This window comes from Vombatus ursinus, unplaced genomic scaffold (assembly GCF_900497805.2).
Source record: "Vombatus ursinus unplaced genomic scaffold, bare-nosed wombat genome assembly UNPS02014861.1, whole genome shotgun sequence".
NCBI classification, from domain to species: domain Eukaryota; kingdom Metazoa; phylum Chordata; class Mammalia; order Diprotodontia; family Vombatidae; genus Vombatus; species Vombatus ursinus.
In genome coordinates, this window is record NW_020954639.1 from 14795148 (window position 1) to 14810774 (window position 15627).

Below are 15627 nucleotides of genomic sequence, written 5' to 3' on the forward strand. Positions count from 1 at the left end.
CAAGGCACTTAAGTTGGTTACATAGCTACCTGGGCAAGGCACTTAAGTTGGTTACATAGCTACTTGGGCAAGGCACTGACACCCTCTCTACCCCTCAGTCTCCTCATCTATAAAACGAGGTTGGACTAGTTGAACCTCTAAAGTTCCTTCCAGCTCCAGAATTGTGATTCTGTGCAGCAAATAAAACTGTGCCAGGGAAACTACTTGCCCTGTGTGATATAGGAGGAGTAGGAAATAAGAGAACATCTAATTCTTTAAGACAGCACCTTCTCAGACTAAAGACTATGTCAAGAAGACTAATCAACTAGCGTCTCTTACATAGAAGATGACGTAACCCACATAAGGAGTTTATCTTCTGGCTATGGTGAGAAAAGGCCTACACACACATAAGGGGCAGTCAGTGGATAAGGGCCAACTGAGTGGAACAGAGAATAAATGCTATTAGAACTCAAGAGAAGGAGAAATAGCTAGGTGATGGGGGTGATCACAGATTACTTTTTGGAGGAGTTGGGACCTCAGCTGGATCTTGAAGAATGGGTAGGATTGGGCTAGGGAGAAAAAGGGAGTGAGGGAATTCTAGGCAAGAGGATCCCATGGACTAAGATGGCTCGGGGGAAATCAACCCAGGAGGGATAAGAGAAATTCAACAAAGAAATTCTGAAGATACAAAAGGGAAACAATTGTAACAGGGAAGAAAAATGGAAATGGATTGAAGAGACTGATGTGGATGCACAGGGAACTCACTAGCTGACTTAGATTCAAAAAATACATTTCTAGAAAATGGAATTGAGGTCAGGTAACACAAGATGGATAAAAGACACAGTAGAGTCCCTGTAAAGACAGTGAGAGGAATGCTAAAGCTCAAAATGGGTTGAGGCTTGCGGCCAGGGAGGCTGAAGATAAAATAAAGGGTTGGCGCTTTTAGCTAAATTGGGAGAAAAAGGAGGATCAAAGAAGGCACAGGACCTGTGCCTGGAGTGGATGGGATACCTGATAACACAGAGAAGGCAGAGCTTCTCCTCTTGTTTTGCTTGTTGTCTTGTCAAAGGAGAATGACCTAATTCACACTGCAAGCAGCAGAAAAATGACTGCCCCAAACAAATAATTTGATAGCAAGAGAGCACCTAGCGGCCCTTGATGAATTCAAATCCCTTGGTCTAAAATGAACTACATATTCTGGTCCTGAAAGAACTAGGAGATGTGAATCATGAGCCGCCATCACTGACATTTAAGAGATCATGGAAAAAAGGGGAAGTACCACAAGACTGGAGAAGGGCAAATGTGGTCCTGATTTTCGAAAAGGGGAAGAAGACAGTTTCTTGGCTTCAATTCTTGGGAAATTCTAGAATGGTTCATTACAGAGATGGTTGGGGAATTGGGGAAGCATCAGTCTGGCTTCAAGAAGAATAGGCCATGGCAAACATTATTTTCTCTTTTTTTTTTTGGCACAAGTTTACTAAGCTAGCAGATGAGGGGATGCTATGGAAAGAGTTTACCTAGATTTTGGCAAAGCTTTGATAAAAGTAGCTCATAATACTCCTGTGGAGAAGACAGAGATATGGGTTAGATGAAAATACAATTCTGTGGATTTATAACTAGTTGGATGGCCAGACTCAAAGAGTAGTTATAATGATTCAATGTCAACATGGCCAGAATTCTTCAGTGGAGTCCACCGGGGATTGGTGTTGGGCTTTGTATCATTTCACATTTTTTATCAGTGTCTTAGATGAAGACATAGGTGGTATACCCATCTAATTTGCAGATGATCTCAAGTGGGAAAGGATGACTGACATTCTGGATGACAGAGTCAGGATCCAAAAGAATCTTAACAAGATGGAGCACTGGGTGAAGTCCAATCAATAGAGATAAAAGTTTTGTACTTGGGCACAAAATATCAGCTTCCTAAGTATAAGATGTGGGGGAGGGCCATGGTTTGACAGGAATCGTTGTGAAAAAGATCTGGGGGTTTTACAGTAAACTGCAAACTCCGTGTGATATGGCAGCTAAAACAGTGAGGGAGATTTGGGGCTGCATTAAGAGGGGTAAAGGAATAGGGAGGTGATAGTCCTATAGTACTGTGCCCTCATCAGACCTCATCTGGGGTACTGGGTTCAGTTCTGGGCACTGTGGATTGAAGAATGGCATTGGCAAACTGGACAGCGTCCAGAGGAGGCTAATCAGAATTGTGAAGGTTCTGAGTCCATGACAAGATTGGCTGGAAGACTCAGGAGAGGACATGATGGCCGTCTTTAAGCATCTGAAGAAATGTCATATGGAAGAGGGATTACATGGCCTATGGGGTCAAAGCAGGAGCAATGGGCAGAAGGTCATACAAGTCACATTTAGGCTTGAGGTCAGGAAAAACTTGTTATGACAAGTGGTGGGTTCCTCCTCCGTGGAGATCTCCCAGCTGAAGCCGGAGGCCGCTTGTCAAGCTTGTTATAGTGGGACACTTTTTGTGTTCATGTTGGACTAGGTGGCCACCAAGAACCGTCCCCACTCTCGGATTCTGTGTTTCTGATTGTGTACTTCCTCTGCATGAAGAGTCCGGCCACAGGCGTGCTATCTCACACTAGCCAGGCTATTTGGGCTGCATGTAAGGGAAACAGCAGCTAAGCGACTCATTCTCATTGAACCTGCTGTTTCTCAGGAGACCTAATCCTCCCACGTCCCAGCTAATCTTGATTCTTGACTACTCTGGTGCCCACGGAAATTAACTTAGTCCTTAATGTTCCTCGGCTCCCAGGCAACCCTGCTCTTTGCACCTAACACATCAGCGTCATGACCATACTGGTGGCATAAAGCTCGTCAGACCACAGCTGACTTACATTTGAGCATCTGGCATCTATTTAGGGAAAACAGACCACCCTGTGCCTACGACAGAGGCTAAAGTGAAGTTTTCTTAATGACAACCAGGCTGGCAAATGATTTTTTTTTTTTTAACAAAGCTGCTCTTTATCAGGAGTGCCCAAGTCTACTACACAGTACCGCCTCACCCAGATGTATTCTATCGTTTTCTAAGATTTAAGACATGTCTTCTAAGCATGTTTTCCATTTATTGCAGGGGTGTCCTTTTGCTCCCCAATCCCTTATTTTAAAAGGGAGGTGGTGGGGAGATCCCTCCCATTACTTTCTTCTGCTGCCCTCTCAAAGGGACTTTCCTGCCTCTTCCCACTTTCTAGGAGAGCTGGGCAAAGATGGAGTCCATCCCTTGGCCTCTCGTGCTGATTCCAAGTCTAGGAGATCCCTCTTTAAGAAGGAGCTGTTTGCTAATCATTTTTAAGTCAGCTGTTTGGAACTTGGATGCCATTTCTCCATATAAACAACAGATACACTCCCAGAGCAGCCCACAAAAGTTTATTTAATCCGTAAAATACCCGATGTATAGTATTGCATTATAGAACCAAACCACCCTGGTTAACTGTGTTTGTATGGGGAAAGATACCCAAAATTCTGACAGGGGATGCCAAGAACATGTTCCTCACCACCTCCCCTCATGCGCTGGGCCTGGGGCAGGCCTGTGCTCCTATGACATGGAGAGGAGCAAGTCTGATACTTCAAAGTGTTTTTTAGCTCCTTTCCTACTGTCTCTACCTGCTTCTTCCAAGAGAAGTTTCTCTCCCCAAGCTAGGCGCAAAACAACTCTTTCACTGCTTCTCTCTTCCTGTCCCTGAAACAGAGGGACAGCCCTTTTGAGGTTTTCTAAGGATTTTACAGTTAGCCACAATTTTAGGTACTAAGATGAAAAGATAACATGCTTCCCTATTTTTTTTCCCTATTTCTGTGTTTAGAACATTTAGAACTTCTTCTCCTCCATTTGTTGCCTTTTAAAGCTCCTGCCTGGAGCCTGCCCTGATCCTCCTGGCTGCAGAAAACCTTCTCCCTTGGACATTACAAAGTATTTTTTTGCAACTCTCTAATGCAGTTATCATTTCATATTGTATAATATGATGATCAGTGTTTGTGTCCTATTTCCACAAGACCCATGGAGTCAGTGACTAACTTTTTCTCTCCCCAGGTACTTAGCACAGAGCTCTGCTCACAGCAGGTGTTTAATAAACACTAACAGGTGGCATTCTTAGAGCATTGCATGGTTTGCCAAGCACTTTAGATAGGCAATCCCCTTTCAGCATCACAACAACCCCATGTTTGTTGTTCAGTTGTTTCGGATGTGTCTGACTCCTTGTGGGACCCTATCTGGGGTTTTCTTGGCAGAGATACTGGAGTGGTTTGCCATTTCCTCCTTCAGCTCATTTTATAGATGAGGAAACTGAGGCAAACAGGGTTAAGTGACTTGCCCAGGGTCATAAAGCTAATAAATATCTGAGGTTAGATTTGAACTCAGGTCTTTCTGACTCCAGGTCTGGTGCCACCTAGCTGTCCAGTAACTCCATAAGGTAGGTCCTATTGTCATTGCTATTTCACAGGTGAGGAAAACCGGGGTTGAGAGGGGTCAAGGGTCACACAGTAAATGTCTGACACCAAATTCAAACCCAGCTCTTTCCCAGCGTGGAATCTTTCTGATTCTGAGTCAAGCGCACCCTTCATCTACATCACCTAGGCAAATGACAGAGAATGAATGAATTTTGATCCCACCCAGACCAAAAAGTCCAGTTTAAGTGATAATGAATAACCTTTCGGTACCCAAAAGACTAAAGTACAATCTGTCTACCTTTCCAAGAAAATTTACTCAGTGTTCATCACCACTGACATTTCATGCAGGAGCTGAAAGTCTGGAGAAAGGGTTTCTCAATCTCTTGTGGGTCATGGAGCCCTCTGGCAGTCATCAGGGAAGCCAATGGACCCTTGCTCACAATAACATTTTTAAATCATTCAAGGCAATGCTGAGTTTCACTTAGAGATTAATGAAAATATAAATGCAAAAAAAATTCCCTATGCAGGAACCTATGCACCCCCGAGGGTCCGTGGACCTCAGGTTAAGAAGCCCTGCTCTGCTGGGAGAAGCAAGACAGGGGATAGGGCAGGGAGTGAAGGGGAGGAAATGAGTGAATGAGACAGGGCTGTGGGGAGGGCAGCAGCAGAAGAAGAAGGAGGAAGCATCCATGGGAAATTACTCTGCTGTCGTCCTTCCCCTTTCTCCATCCCACTACCAGTTCCATCCTTGTGGGCTCTGCTCTGAATTTCCCCAGGCTAAGAAAGAATCAGGAACTGGGCTGAAAGGCAAAGATGGCATAGGCAGCGGGAAAATTCCATTCACACCTGGGAAATAAACACACGCTGTCTGGAGTCAGAGGACCTAGGTTTAAATTCCAAACACTGCCCCCTCACTATGAGTGTGACCTTGACCAAATCACTTCAACTCCTCGGGACTCATTTTCCTGCGCTGTAAAATAAGAAGGCTGGATTAGATGCTTTCTAAGTTCCCTTCTAGCCCTAAATCTATGGTCCCTTGGCCATAGAAATGTTATACATGGTAAGCAGGCCCCCAAATACACCCACAGAAATCTACCATCTATAATATATGTAAAGTACAGGCCTGTGAAGAAAGACCCAGAGGATAAGAGAGCACCTATGGTCATGTGGATGGAGTCTGCATGGGTCCAGATGGAGTCACCTACTAACCTCCCAAGGCCTACTCCATCCTTTCCCTACCTATCTTTAAATTTTTTCAATACAAATTTAATAACCATCAACCAAAACAATGATCAAATAAACATATAAAATAATGAGTAAAACACTTCATAAAATTCTTGGCATTTTATAGGCTAGACCCAAATAAATTAACAGATGACAGTTTAAAAAAAGTGCTGGATTCAATACCTGGGATTTGTACCCCCAGCTCTGCTACTTAAGACCTGCGTAAGTTTAGGTAAGTTACTGATAAATAATTCTCTGGGCCTCAGTTCCTCGTTTGTAAGATGGTGATAATACTAGAACCAGAGTGGTTGTCTGGTTCAATTGAGATAACACAGATAAAGCCCCCTAGAAACCCTATGGTACTATATAAATGTTAGCTATTATAATTCTCATCTCTCTTTTTTTCATAGATCCCAGTCCTAATCACTAACAGTAACCGTGTATTTTGGGATTTTCCTCTTAAAATTCAATGCAGTTGAATTTTTATGATTAGGCTGCTATTCTGAGGTGCAGAATTAATAAATTATCTGACAAGCTCCTTATACTGGATTTTTAACATATGTAGTTATCTTTCTGGGGAGATGATCTGACCTTCCATGTAAGCAAATCCCTTTAATTTTAGCTGTGTTATAAGGGAATTCCACTGTATTTATTTTTCTCAACTAGAGAATGTCACAATTTCTCTAAAGCAGAATCTGACACTCCCATCCTCCCCTTCTTTCTCTCCCCTTGTGGCCATCAGCCTAGAGAGTCATTCTGAACCTGTCACCTCTAGGCAAGGCCACACACCGGACCTCATCTGCAGCCTGACATTTCTCAGCGAGTTTTTTCACTTGACTTCCCCTAGCAGACCACAATATCCTCTTGTCACATTTCACACCCTCCCACTCCCCCAACGCCAGCCACCCGGCCTAGCTATAGCTTCTATTTCTAGAATCCTAATTCATCCTGCTAAGGCCCCCAGCTTCTCTCTTTCTGACACTGGTTCCACTTCTCAAACCAGATGCTATGGTCACCACTTCAAATTCTACCCTGATATTCTAAGAACGTTTGACTCCCTATCATTCCATCACTGCTAGTGGGTAATTCCTGCATTAGATCACCCCTGTTGCCCATTTTCAGTTACTATGCTTATTATGAAGAAAACCACTCAATGAACAAACATTTACAAACCACCTACTATGTGCCAGGCACTATGTTAGGCACTGGGGGTAGAAATCAAAAGTGAGACAAGTCTCTGCTCTTAAGGAACTTATTCCATAGGAGACACAATATATTCACAGAGAAGTACATACTCGATACATGCACATACACACACATTCTCTTATACACACAATGCAATGATGAGGGAGAAGGGATAAAACAGATACCTGGGGGTACCTGAGAAGAAAGTGATATCTGAACTGAACCTCGAAGGCAGGCAAGGGTTCCAAGAGGCACAGGCAAGGAAGGAGAAGATTTCCATGCGTGGGTTACAGCTAAGGCAAAGGTAAAGAGATGGAACACCATGTAACATGAAGAGTAAGCAAGCTACCTTGGTCATAGCTTAGAGTTATAGTGACAGGCTGGCATCAGGAGACCTGGGCTTAAATCCTACCTTAGGGAGTTATTAATTGTATGACTATGGACAAAGGGGCAAGCTACGTGAGGCTGTCAGCCTCTTCCTGATCCAAAAATAGGGGCAATAATACCTGAAGTCCCTACTCTACAGTATTGTTGAGGGGGGCACTAGATGGTCCCTAATGATGATCCCATTTCATACCTATGCCTCCTGTGTCTCTACTCACTTCCTATTGGTTCTGATTGCCACTGATTACCACCAATGCTCGAAGGTTAACGTAAGCATAAATATTTATTATTCTCCCCAGGTCTGAGTCCTGAACTTGTTTTTCAAATGAAAGGAAAAATGAAATTGCTTATCTCTATTATATTATAGTGGGTTTGACTCTCAATGACAAGCATGATCTCTAAACACTGATCAGGGCGCATCAACCAAAGATCACTCAACGGGGGCAACACCTATGCTGAAAGATAAAAGGTACACTCTGCTGAGGATATCCTGTAAGGAGAGGTAAGGGAAAAAAAAGAAATCTGTTGGCTAAAACTTGTCTTGTTTGCAAGTGAGTTTTCTTAAATAAACATTTGTAGTCTGGGTATTTATTTCCCCAAAAGGATTGTGTGTGTGTGTGTGTGTGTGTGTGTGTGTGTGTGTGTGTGGTGGAGATTTAAATCTACCTGACAGCTGAGATAATTCTTCTGGATTTGAACTCAATATACTATTAAACACACTAAAAGCAGACTGCCAACAATGTTAATTTAGATAATTTGTGTTTCCATTCCCGCCCTCCCCCGTCACCCCCTCCTGAATAAGAATTCCATTCTTCCTTTCCATGGTGATTTGTAATTTTCTTGAAAATTACAAAGTCTGGATGATCTGACTCTATCTAAACAAAAAAATTAGATAAGTAGTATGAGGTACTTCAGCTTACTGACCAAAAGAGCCACATGGAGGAGCCATACAAAATCGGTTGTCCATTTCTGATATCAACGAGAAAAGAGGCTCTTAGCCCTGAGATGTTGACAGCTTTCAATCTTTTATGTTGAACCTGCATCATTGTCTACAATTACGTTTCTTCTTAGAGCTTCTCCATTTGCCACTGGGGGAGTCCCTTAGCCTAAGGAAGATTCTTAGGGATGAGGTCATCTTAGGATGAGTGAACAGAATCAAGTTATTTTTTTTTCCCTTATAAGTACCCAAGGGGAGGCAACATGGCATAGTGGATAGAGAGGCCCCTCCAGAGTCTAGAAGGTTGGGCTCAAGTCTTACCCTGATTTATAGAGAGTTTATGTTACAACTGCTCTGTGGGTCCAGTGTTACATAGCTCTAGGACAGTTACCAATTGGTATCGGTAGAGGGAGGAGTTGCCTCTATCAAAGAAATCACAAGTCAAGGAAAAATAAAAATTCCCCTGGAATACTGGAAATGGGTCAGATGGGGATGTGTCAGAGATGGGCAGGGAATCCACCTACTCATCTCCGAAGGAAAAATCTACATGTGGAAATTGTCAGAAAAGCGTTAAGGAATGGTTTCATTTTCTCAAACTTGCATTTCTAAAATAATTTACTTAATATAATTTTGATCTCTAGAAAGGCTATGACAAAGGATGATTTAAAAAAAGACTGAATCTTGAAAAGGTCTTTGGCAGGAGCAGGAAAATGGAAGATGGGGCCTTAAAATCCATCTTCCAAGTAAGAATCAAGTGAGGGAAATCCCTTCTGAGCCCCGATTTCTCACATGAGCTTATTTTCTTAATAGATAACATCACACTACCAATCACCCTTTTGTGTATTCAAATAAGTAGCACCCTTCTGGAGTCATATTTGAGTCAAGAACTCCAGCCCCCCAAATCTGAGACTGATAAAAGTCAAGCTCCTTTGCGTTTCCTCTTGCTAAGTATGACCCATCTCTTCCTATTTCCTATGCCTTCGCTACGCTGGGCTTGTGGGACTCCCAATCTATCTCATCACTCTATTACCTCATTGACCAAGGTTATTTTTAAGTTTCTAAAGTCCCTGGATACTTGTTAATTTTTCTTCTTCACTCTTCACCTCTGAAAGATGAGGCACCAAGCTGGGTGCTCTAGTAGTTAGAATAAATATTAAAGCCCCTGCTTTTCCTCTAGACTATTTAAACCAACATACTACAAGGGGAATTGGTGCTATTTGAATTACATCTTTCGTTTCATGCTAGACAACTGAGGGAGGGAGGGAGGCAGAGGAGAAGTACCCAGAAGTCTGCTTTATCTTTCTCTAAAAGTAACTCTTTAATTTTGAGCATTCTTTGGTATAAAGGGGTCTGTGCAGGTGAGGCTGGGCGTGGGAGCCAGCTACAGAGATCTGAAGTCAGCGCTACTGTGGGCCTGCTGTCTTTAGGAAGTTCCATTTTATAATTGTCAGGTCCCTTTAAGGACAAAGAAGAAAGTGACGGTATCCACTCTTTAGTGAATATGGAGATGCTCTTCACTGTACCTCTAGAGGAGAAGGGTCAAATTTGCTGGCCACCAAACTCCCCAGAAGTCCTACCCGAAATAAAATGTAACTGGGAAATGTTTAACAAAACACAATACAACAAAGATAATGTCATTTTGTAGTTTTCCAAGTTAACACGTAGCCTCCAGGGATATATTTCTATTTGAGTCTGACAATCACTTCTCTAGAGTAAGGGGTGAATGGAAAGAAGCATAGGAAGTTGGAGGATGGGAAGAAGAAATGGGCAAAATTAGTGAGGAAATAGAGGAGAGCAGTAGGAATGGGCTGGGGTAAGCAAAGATAAGCAAAGATGTTGAAGGGAAGCTATAGTCATGTTATAATCAAGGTCGAAAGATGGCAACATAACTAAAAAGAATCTGAGAAAGGATTCAAAACACAAGTCTTCCCGACCCCCAGGTCTAGTGCTCCAGCCATTACATGAACACTTTTTAATGAGTGCCTAAGGTGATGCCAATGAAAGGAGGGGTCAGATGTACAAGATGAAGATATCTTCTAGAGGTAAAATAAGCACCTTTACTGGCAGATCTTCTAATGTATAAAAAAAGATGGGCTTTTGACAAGAGGCCCTGCCCTGGGAATGGCCTCTAATGGCCTTCTTATATAACCCTATTTCTCTGAAAGGCTGGTACACCCATTACTAACAGTAGAAAGGCACATGACATTCTGAAACCTTTTACAGAAATTCCATTAGATAAAATGTTCACAACCCTGAGTCCTTCCCCTTAACCATTTCTGGTTCTTCTTGAAGAACAGTTGGTTTCTGGTTAACCCTTCAAACACTTTCTGGGCCAGCAATGTGATGTGGGGCAGTTGTAAAGGCGATTAAGTCTCCGAGGTCTCAGATGTGATCCTGATCACGGAATGAAATGGCGTCACAGTCTCATGCTTGACTCTTTTCTGGAGGTCATCACTTTATGTAAATGGTGTCAATTAAAAACAATTAACACCCTTAATGAATGCTTTACAGAAAAGTCTGCATTTGGATTTTGAAGCTGTTCACCAAGGGAGGAAAGAGTTATCTCAAATATAACAAAAGCATTTCTAGGTTTCACATCCTTCCCAAACTCCCTCAGGAAATAATTATTATTCTCCAGGCGCTTTGATTTTTTTTTTTGTGTGTGAATTTAGAATCAGATGAGAGTTTGCCTGTTATGCCCCCCACTCCCAAGTCTTTGCAGACTCAGCACAAAGTTCTTATTAAGTGAGTTAGCTATTCAGAAGTTACAGTGCTACTCTCATGGATCCCTTATTGGCATATACACTTACCTAGAAGTGGGATGTTTCAGACTTAGTCATTGACTAGTGATCTTTTATCATTCTCTGAGTCATCACTGAAACGCCATTGACTGAAAGGCCTATTAAGGTAACTGCCGGAAACTAGGAAGTTTGCACAACAAACCAATAAGAAGAGTGATACACAAACCCATGGGGAAGCCAGGCACTGAAAGGCAGCATGTCACTTCGCTAAGACTTGAAAAAACTGAAACTGAAAAAACTAAAGTCACTAAAAAGAGTCAGCACACACGGTGACTGGTTGCCTTTGGAACACGGGAAGCAGTATCAGTGTGCTGTTTAGTTTGAAATATAGGTAAAGCTAGAAAGAAACAAACCTGGTTTCATTTTAGAGAACTTATTGCTACCAAAAAAGGTATTCATATGCAACTCCCCATGCCACAGCTGGAAGTTTGTAGACTCTTATTATTTAATATGTGCCACAAATACAGAATGATAATTATGATATTATAAATGATATTATATGGCCAAATGCCACTCAATACAGAAAAGACTATGTGGAAAAAAATACTTGTAATTCTCAATTAATTCCAATTTTTTGTGGCTACAACATGGAAAGGATTATTCTTTTCAGACACATTTACATAAGACTTATCGGTAGCATTGCCTTCAAATATCAAGGACAATTACATCTAATGTACAGACTTTTTTGAAACACTAAATCACAACCACAAAATAAAAAATAAACAAACCCACGATCAAACAATTTCCAGGCTTGGCTTAAGAGTTATCTCAGCAACCATAAACACCCAATGTGATCACCAAGGAAAGAGCATTATAGAAATTTATTAAATATATATATAAATTATAATTATTAATTATGTGTTAAATAAAAATTAAAAATACATTAAATCTATAAATAACCATATTCCTATTCTATGTACTGATCTACCGGCTTTACAAGTTGACCTTATTAATGTATATTACAGTCTGCTCCGGACAATAGGCATTCTTCATCCATTTCGGTTTCCTGTTCACGCAGGACAAGTTTTAGGCAAAAGTTGATTCAGTGATTATGGATCTCATCTAGGAAGGTCTATAATGTTCTGGGCCTTGATGCCATCAGCACAATGTTATCCCTAGAAAGAAGCATCTGGAAAAGCTCTAGATGAACTTTAATTCAAATAAATGTAAAGTTCTACTTTATACTTAAGTACTTAATGAGCACCAGTGCAGAATGGATCACAGAACCCAAGATATCACCTAGTTCTACCTATAGCTACCCAAGAACCCCTTCTTATAACCTTCCCAACAAATGGTCATGAAACAACTGCTCAAGTGAAAGCGAACCCACTACTTTCCAGGGCAGCCCCTTTTAGACTTCGATACCTCCAAACACTAGGAAGGTTTTCCTTATAATTAAATAGAATCAGCCTGAAGACACCACTATTCTTAGCGGTGCCTTCTTTTTAATTTCTTTTCCAATGATAGCCCTTCAGATATCTGAATATTGTTACCACACTTTTCCCCCCTCTCCCCCACAAAAAGCCTGTTTTCTTACAGCAACTTCCCCAGTTTTTTTTACTGGATCCTAACATGGTGTATTTTCTATTCTACTTATCACTCTGGGTACCTCTTCTGGATGTGTTCTAGTCCTAAATGAAGTATCTCAGTCAAAAATGTAGTTCTCAGAACAAAACACAATTCTCTGGAGGTATTCTTACCAAGGCAGTGTAGCAGAGATATTAGCTCCCATGTTTTACATATAACATCTCTCTTAATTCAGCCTAGGATATAGCATGAGCTTTTTGGTTCTGCCAATTCTACATATGCCACTGATGCCCAATAAGCTTGCAAAACTCAACTGTTGTCTAGACACATGGTCCCATCCTATATTAGTGAAGGTAATTTTTAAAAGTCAAGTGTAGAACGTTACATGTATCTGAATTAAATTTCATCTGGAGCTTTTCCAGATGTTCTGTCAGGGATGACATTTTCCTGATGGCATCAAGACCCAGGACATCACAGAACCTCCCCTAAATGAGATCCATAATCACGTAATCAAATTTTGCCTAACTGTCCACACAATGAACCCAAAAGGATACAGAATACTTAATGTCCAGACTATGATATGCATTAATAAGGTCAATCTACATATATCTTGGACATCAATTGTACATGTCAATGCACACTGAACTCAATCCAGAGTTGAGCAGGACAGTGGACTGTCGCGCCTTTGGAAAATTATGCAGTGATTCTAAAGACTCCAAGATTCTCCTTAAAATAAAATTCCATATTTAAAAAAACAACATTCATTCATATTCAGTTTCTGAAGAACTAAAGTTGAGGATGACCCAAAGGGTAACGGATAGTGGGCATGAACAGGCCCAAACATACTACCAACAAAGAACTGTGGAGGAGAAGTGGAATTAAATATGTCACTAGAGATGTATGATTAGGGGGAAAAATGGTAGGCTGGTTACCTGGTGAGGGATAACCAATTTACAGCCAAGGGATTTTACTGGCACACACACATCATGAGATCTAATAGAAGGCCCCCAGCATGTTGAATGGACACCATGTGGAGGAATTATAGGAAGACCACGGACAAGACCCTCTCAGGACAATCAAGCATGGGTGAGTAGCATCTCATTGGAAGGAGTACTCAGATCATTAAGATAACATCCACTGCAGTAAGATAATACATTTCATCTTTCTAAATTTGAATCATTGTTCTAGTCTGATGAGACTCTTTTGAATCCTGACTCCTAATTTTGTGTCCCCCATAGATCTGACAAGCATACATTCTATGGCTTCATTCAAGGACAGCGTGGGACCAAGGACCCCTCCTTGGAGTATTTTATGAGAGACCTCACCCAAGACTGACATTGACCCATTAATGATTATTCTCAGTCATTCGATCAAGTTTAAAGTCATTCTAATAGATCATATTTCTCCATTTTGTCCTCAAAGATAGGATAATGGACTTTATCAGATATTTTCAATGAAATATTATATCTATAGCATCCCCGTGATCTAGTCACTTTGCCAAAAAATAAATGATTTAGTATAACATGACCTAGATTGGTGAAGATACTCCATTTTTCTGTGAAAACTGCTTCCCTTTCAAAGTGTTCATGAACCATTCCTTCAACGAATTCTAGTATTTGGCCAAGAATGGAAGTCAAGTGTCCCGATCTACAGTTTATAGACCATACCTTCTTTCCTTTTTGGAAAATCAAAACATTTGCCTTTCTCCAATCCTATGGCACCTCTCTTGTTCACCACAACCTTTCAAAGATCACTGTGAAGAACTCAGTGGGCTCAAAAATGCATAAGGATGAGATTAATGGATTCAAAGAGAAATAAAAATAAGAGAGAAGGAAAAGACAACAGATATATTCAAAGGCTAAATGGCCAAAGCAGAAAGGAATCTCCACTTTCTACGTCTTCTGAAGTATTGTCAAAATGTGGACATGGCTAGGTGTTGTATTTATGGATTCTTTTCAAAGTACTGCTTCTCAGTACTTACAAAACACAGTTATGAAATCTAAACATGTACACCGTTTTGAAAAACATATTTTATATACTTTAACAAGGGATTTTCCTTACCTGAGGGTTTTTAAATACAGCATATTTTTCATCTTTCTCCAAAAATAATAGCTTATTTTCAGTATCCCTTGTCCAGTTTGATAAGATTTCAACGACATTTTCATGGTCTTCAAAAATCCTCTCTGATGAAATAAAAAAGCGCAATTTTTTTAGGCCCAATACCTAGAGGCTCTCAAATAATACAGAGACAAGTTACTGAGAACTTAGTATAGGGTTCATGTTTTCTTTATAATTTTTTATGTGATGGAGGCACATGGACTGTTAAAACTGAAAGAGATCTCATAGGTAATCTATCTAACCCCTTGCTTGATGAGGAAATCTAGGTTAGATGAGCTTAAATAAGTTACCCAGGACCAGACATAGCAGTTCAGCATTCAAACTCAAGTTTTCTGACCCCAATTCCAGTGCTCCTGCTACCCACAGGAACATCACATGAAGGAATCATTAGACTTTTTTTTTCTTGCTTGGCCTGAGAAGGCTAAGCTGGAAGTAATGGGTGGCAATTATGGGAAGGATGATCTTAGCTGAACATGAGAAAAAACTTCCTGTCAACCTGAATGATCCTGAAAAGGCATTGGCTGACTTAAGGAAGTAAGTCTCCCATCAACGGAGTATTTACTGAAAGCTAGATTACCACTCGTGAATGATGATGAGGGCAAGACTCCTGATCAGGGCAGGGGTTGGATTGGATCATCTCTGAAGCCTCTTCCAACCCCCAGATTGTAATCAAATTTCACTGAGGGGAAAACTTTTTGGTCTGCATTTCATTTTTAAGTTTGTAACATTCTCCATGCAAGGCAGAATTGGTGATCTGGACGGTTGTAAGAATGTTTAGTCATCACACACTTTGGACTGTGACACTTCTTACCTGAGCATACCTGACGTTAGGGAGAGGCCAACGTCAAGAGAGGAAAGAGAATTAGGGTAAGGATTTGAGATGAAAATTTGAGATATTAGGGGAGCAACAAATGTAGCTCACATCTCCTCAATCCTCATACCTCCCATTAGGTACAACTATTAGGAATCCTCGATATTGGGTTATGCATGTCCCCAACCATAACTAAACACAAATTCTATCCCGACTCAAAGGGCTGGAAGAAACTTTGTGCGGTTATTTAGCTTGGTCCTCTTCCT

The 15627-nt window shown here is 41.1% G+C and overlaps 1 protein-coding gene across 1 annotated transcript in view; it reads right to left on the minus strand.

Annotated features, from left to right (window-relative positions):
- The window catches only part of APBB1IP (amyloid beta precursor protein binding family B member 1 interacting protein), a 112800-nt gene that overhangs the window by 37553 nt on the left and 59620 nt on the right, over window positions 1–15627 (minus strand). Inside the window, exon 7 of the mRNA XM_027841504.1 lies at window positions 14494–14615. Coding sequence (XP_027697305.1) covers window positions 14494–14615 — 122 coding nt within the window. The remainder of the gene's footprint in view (window positions 1–14493; window positions 14616–15627) is intronic.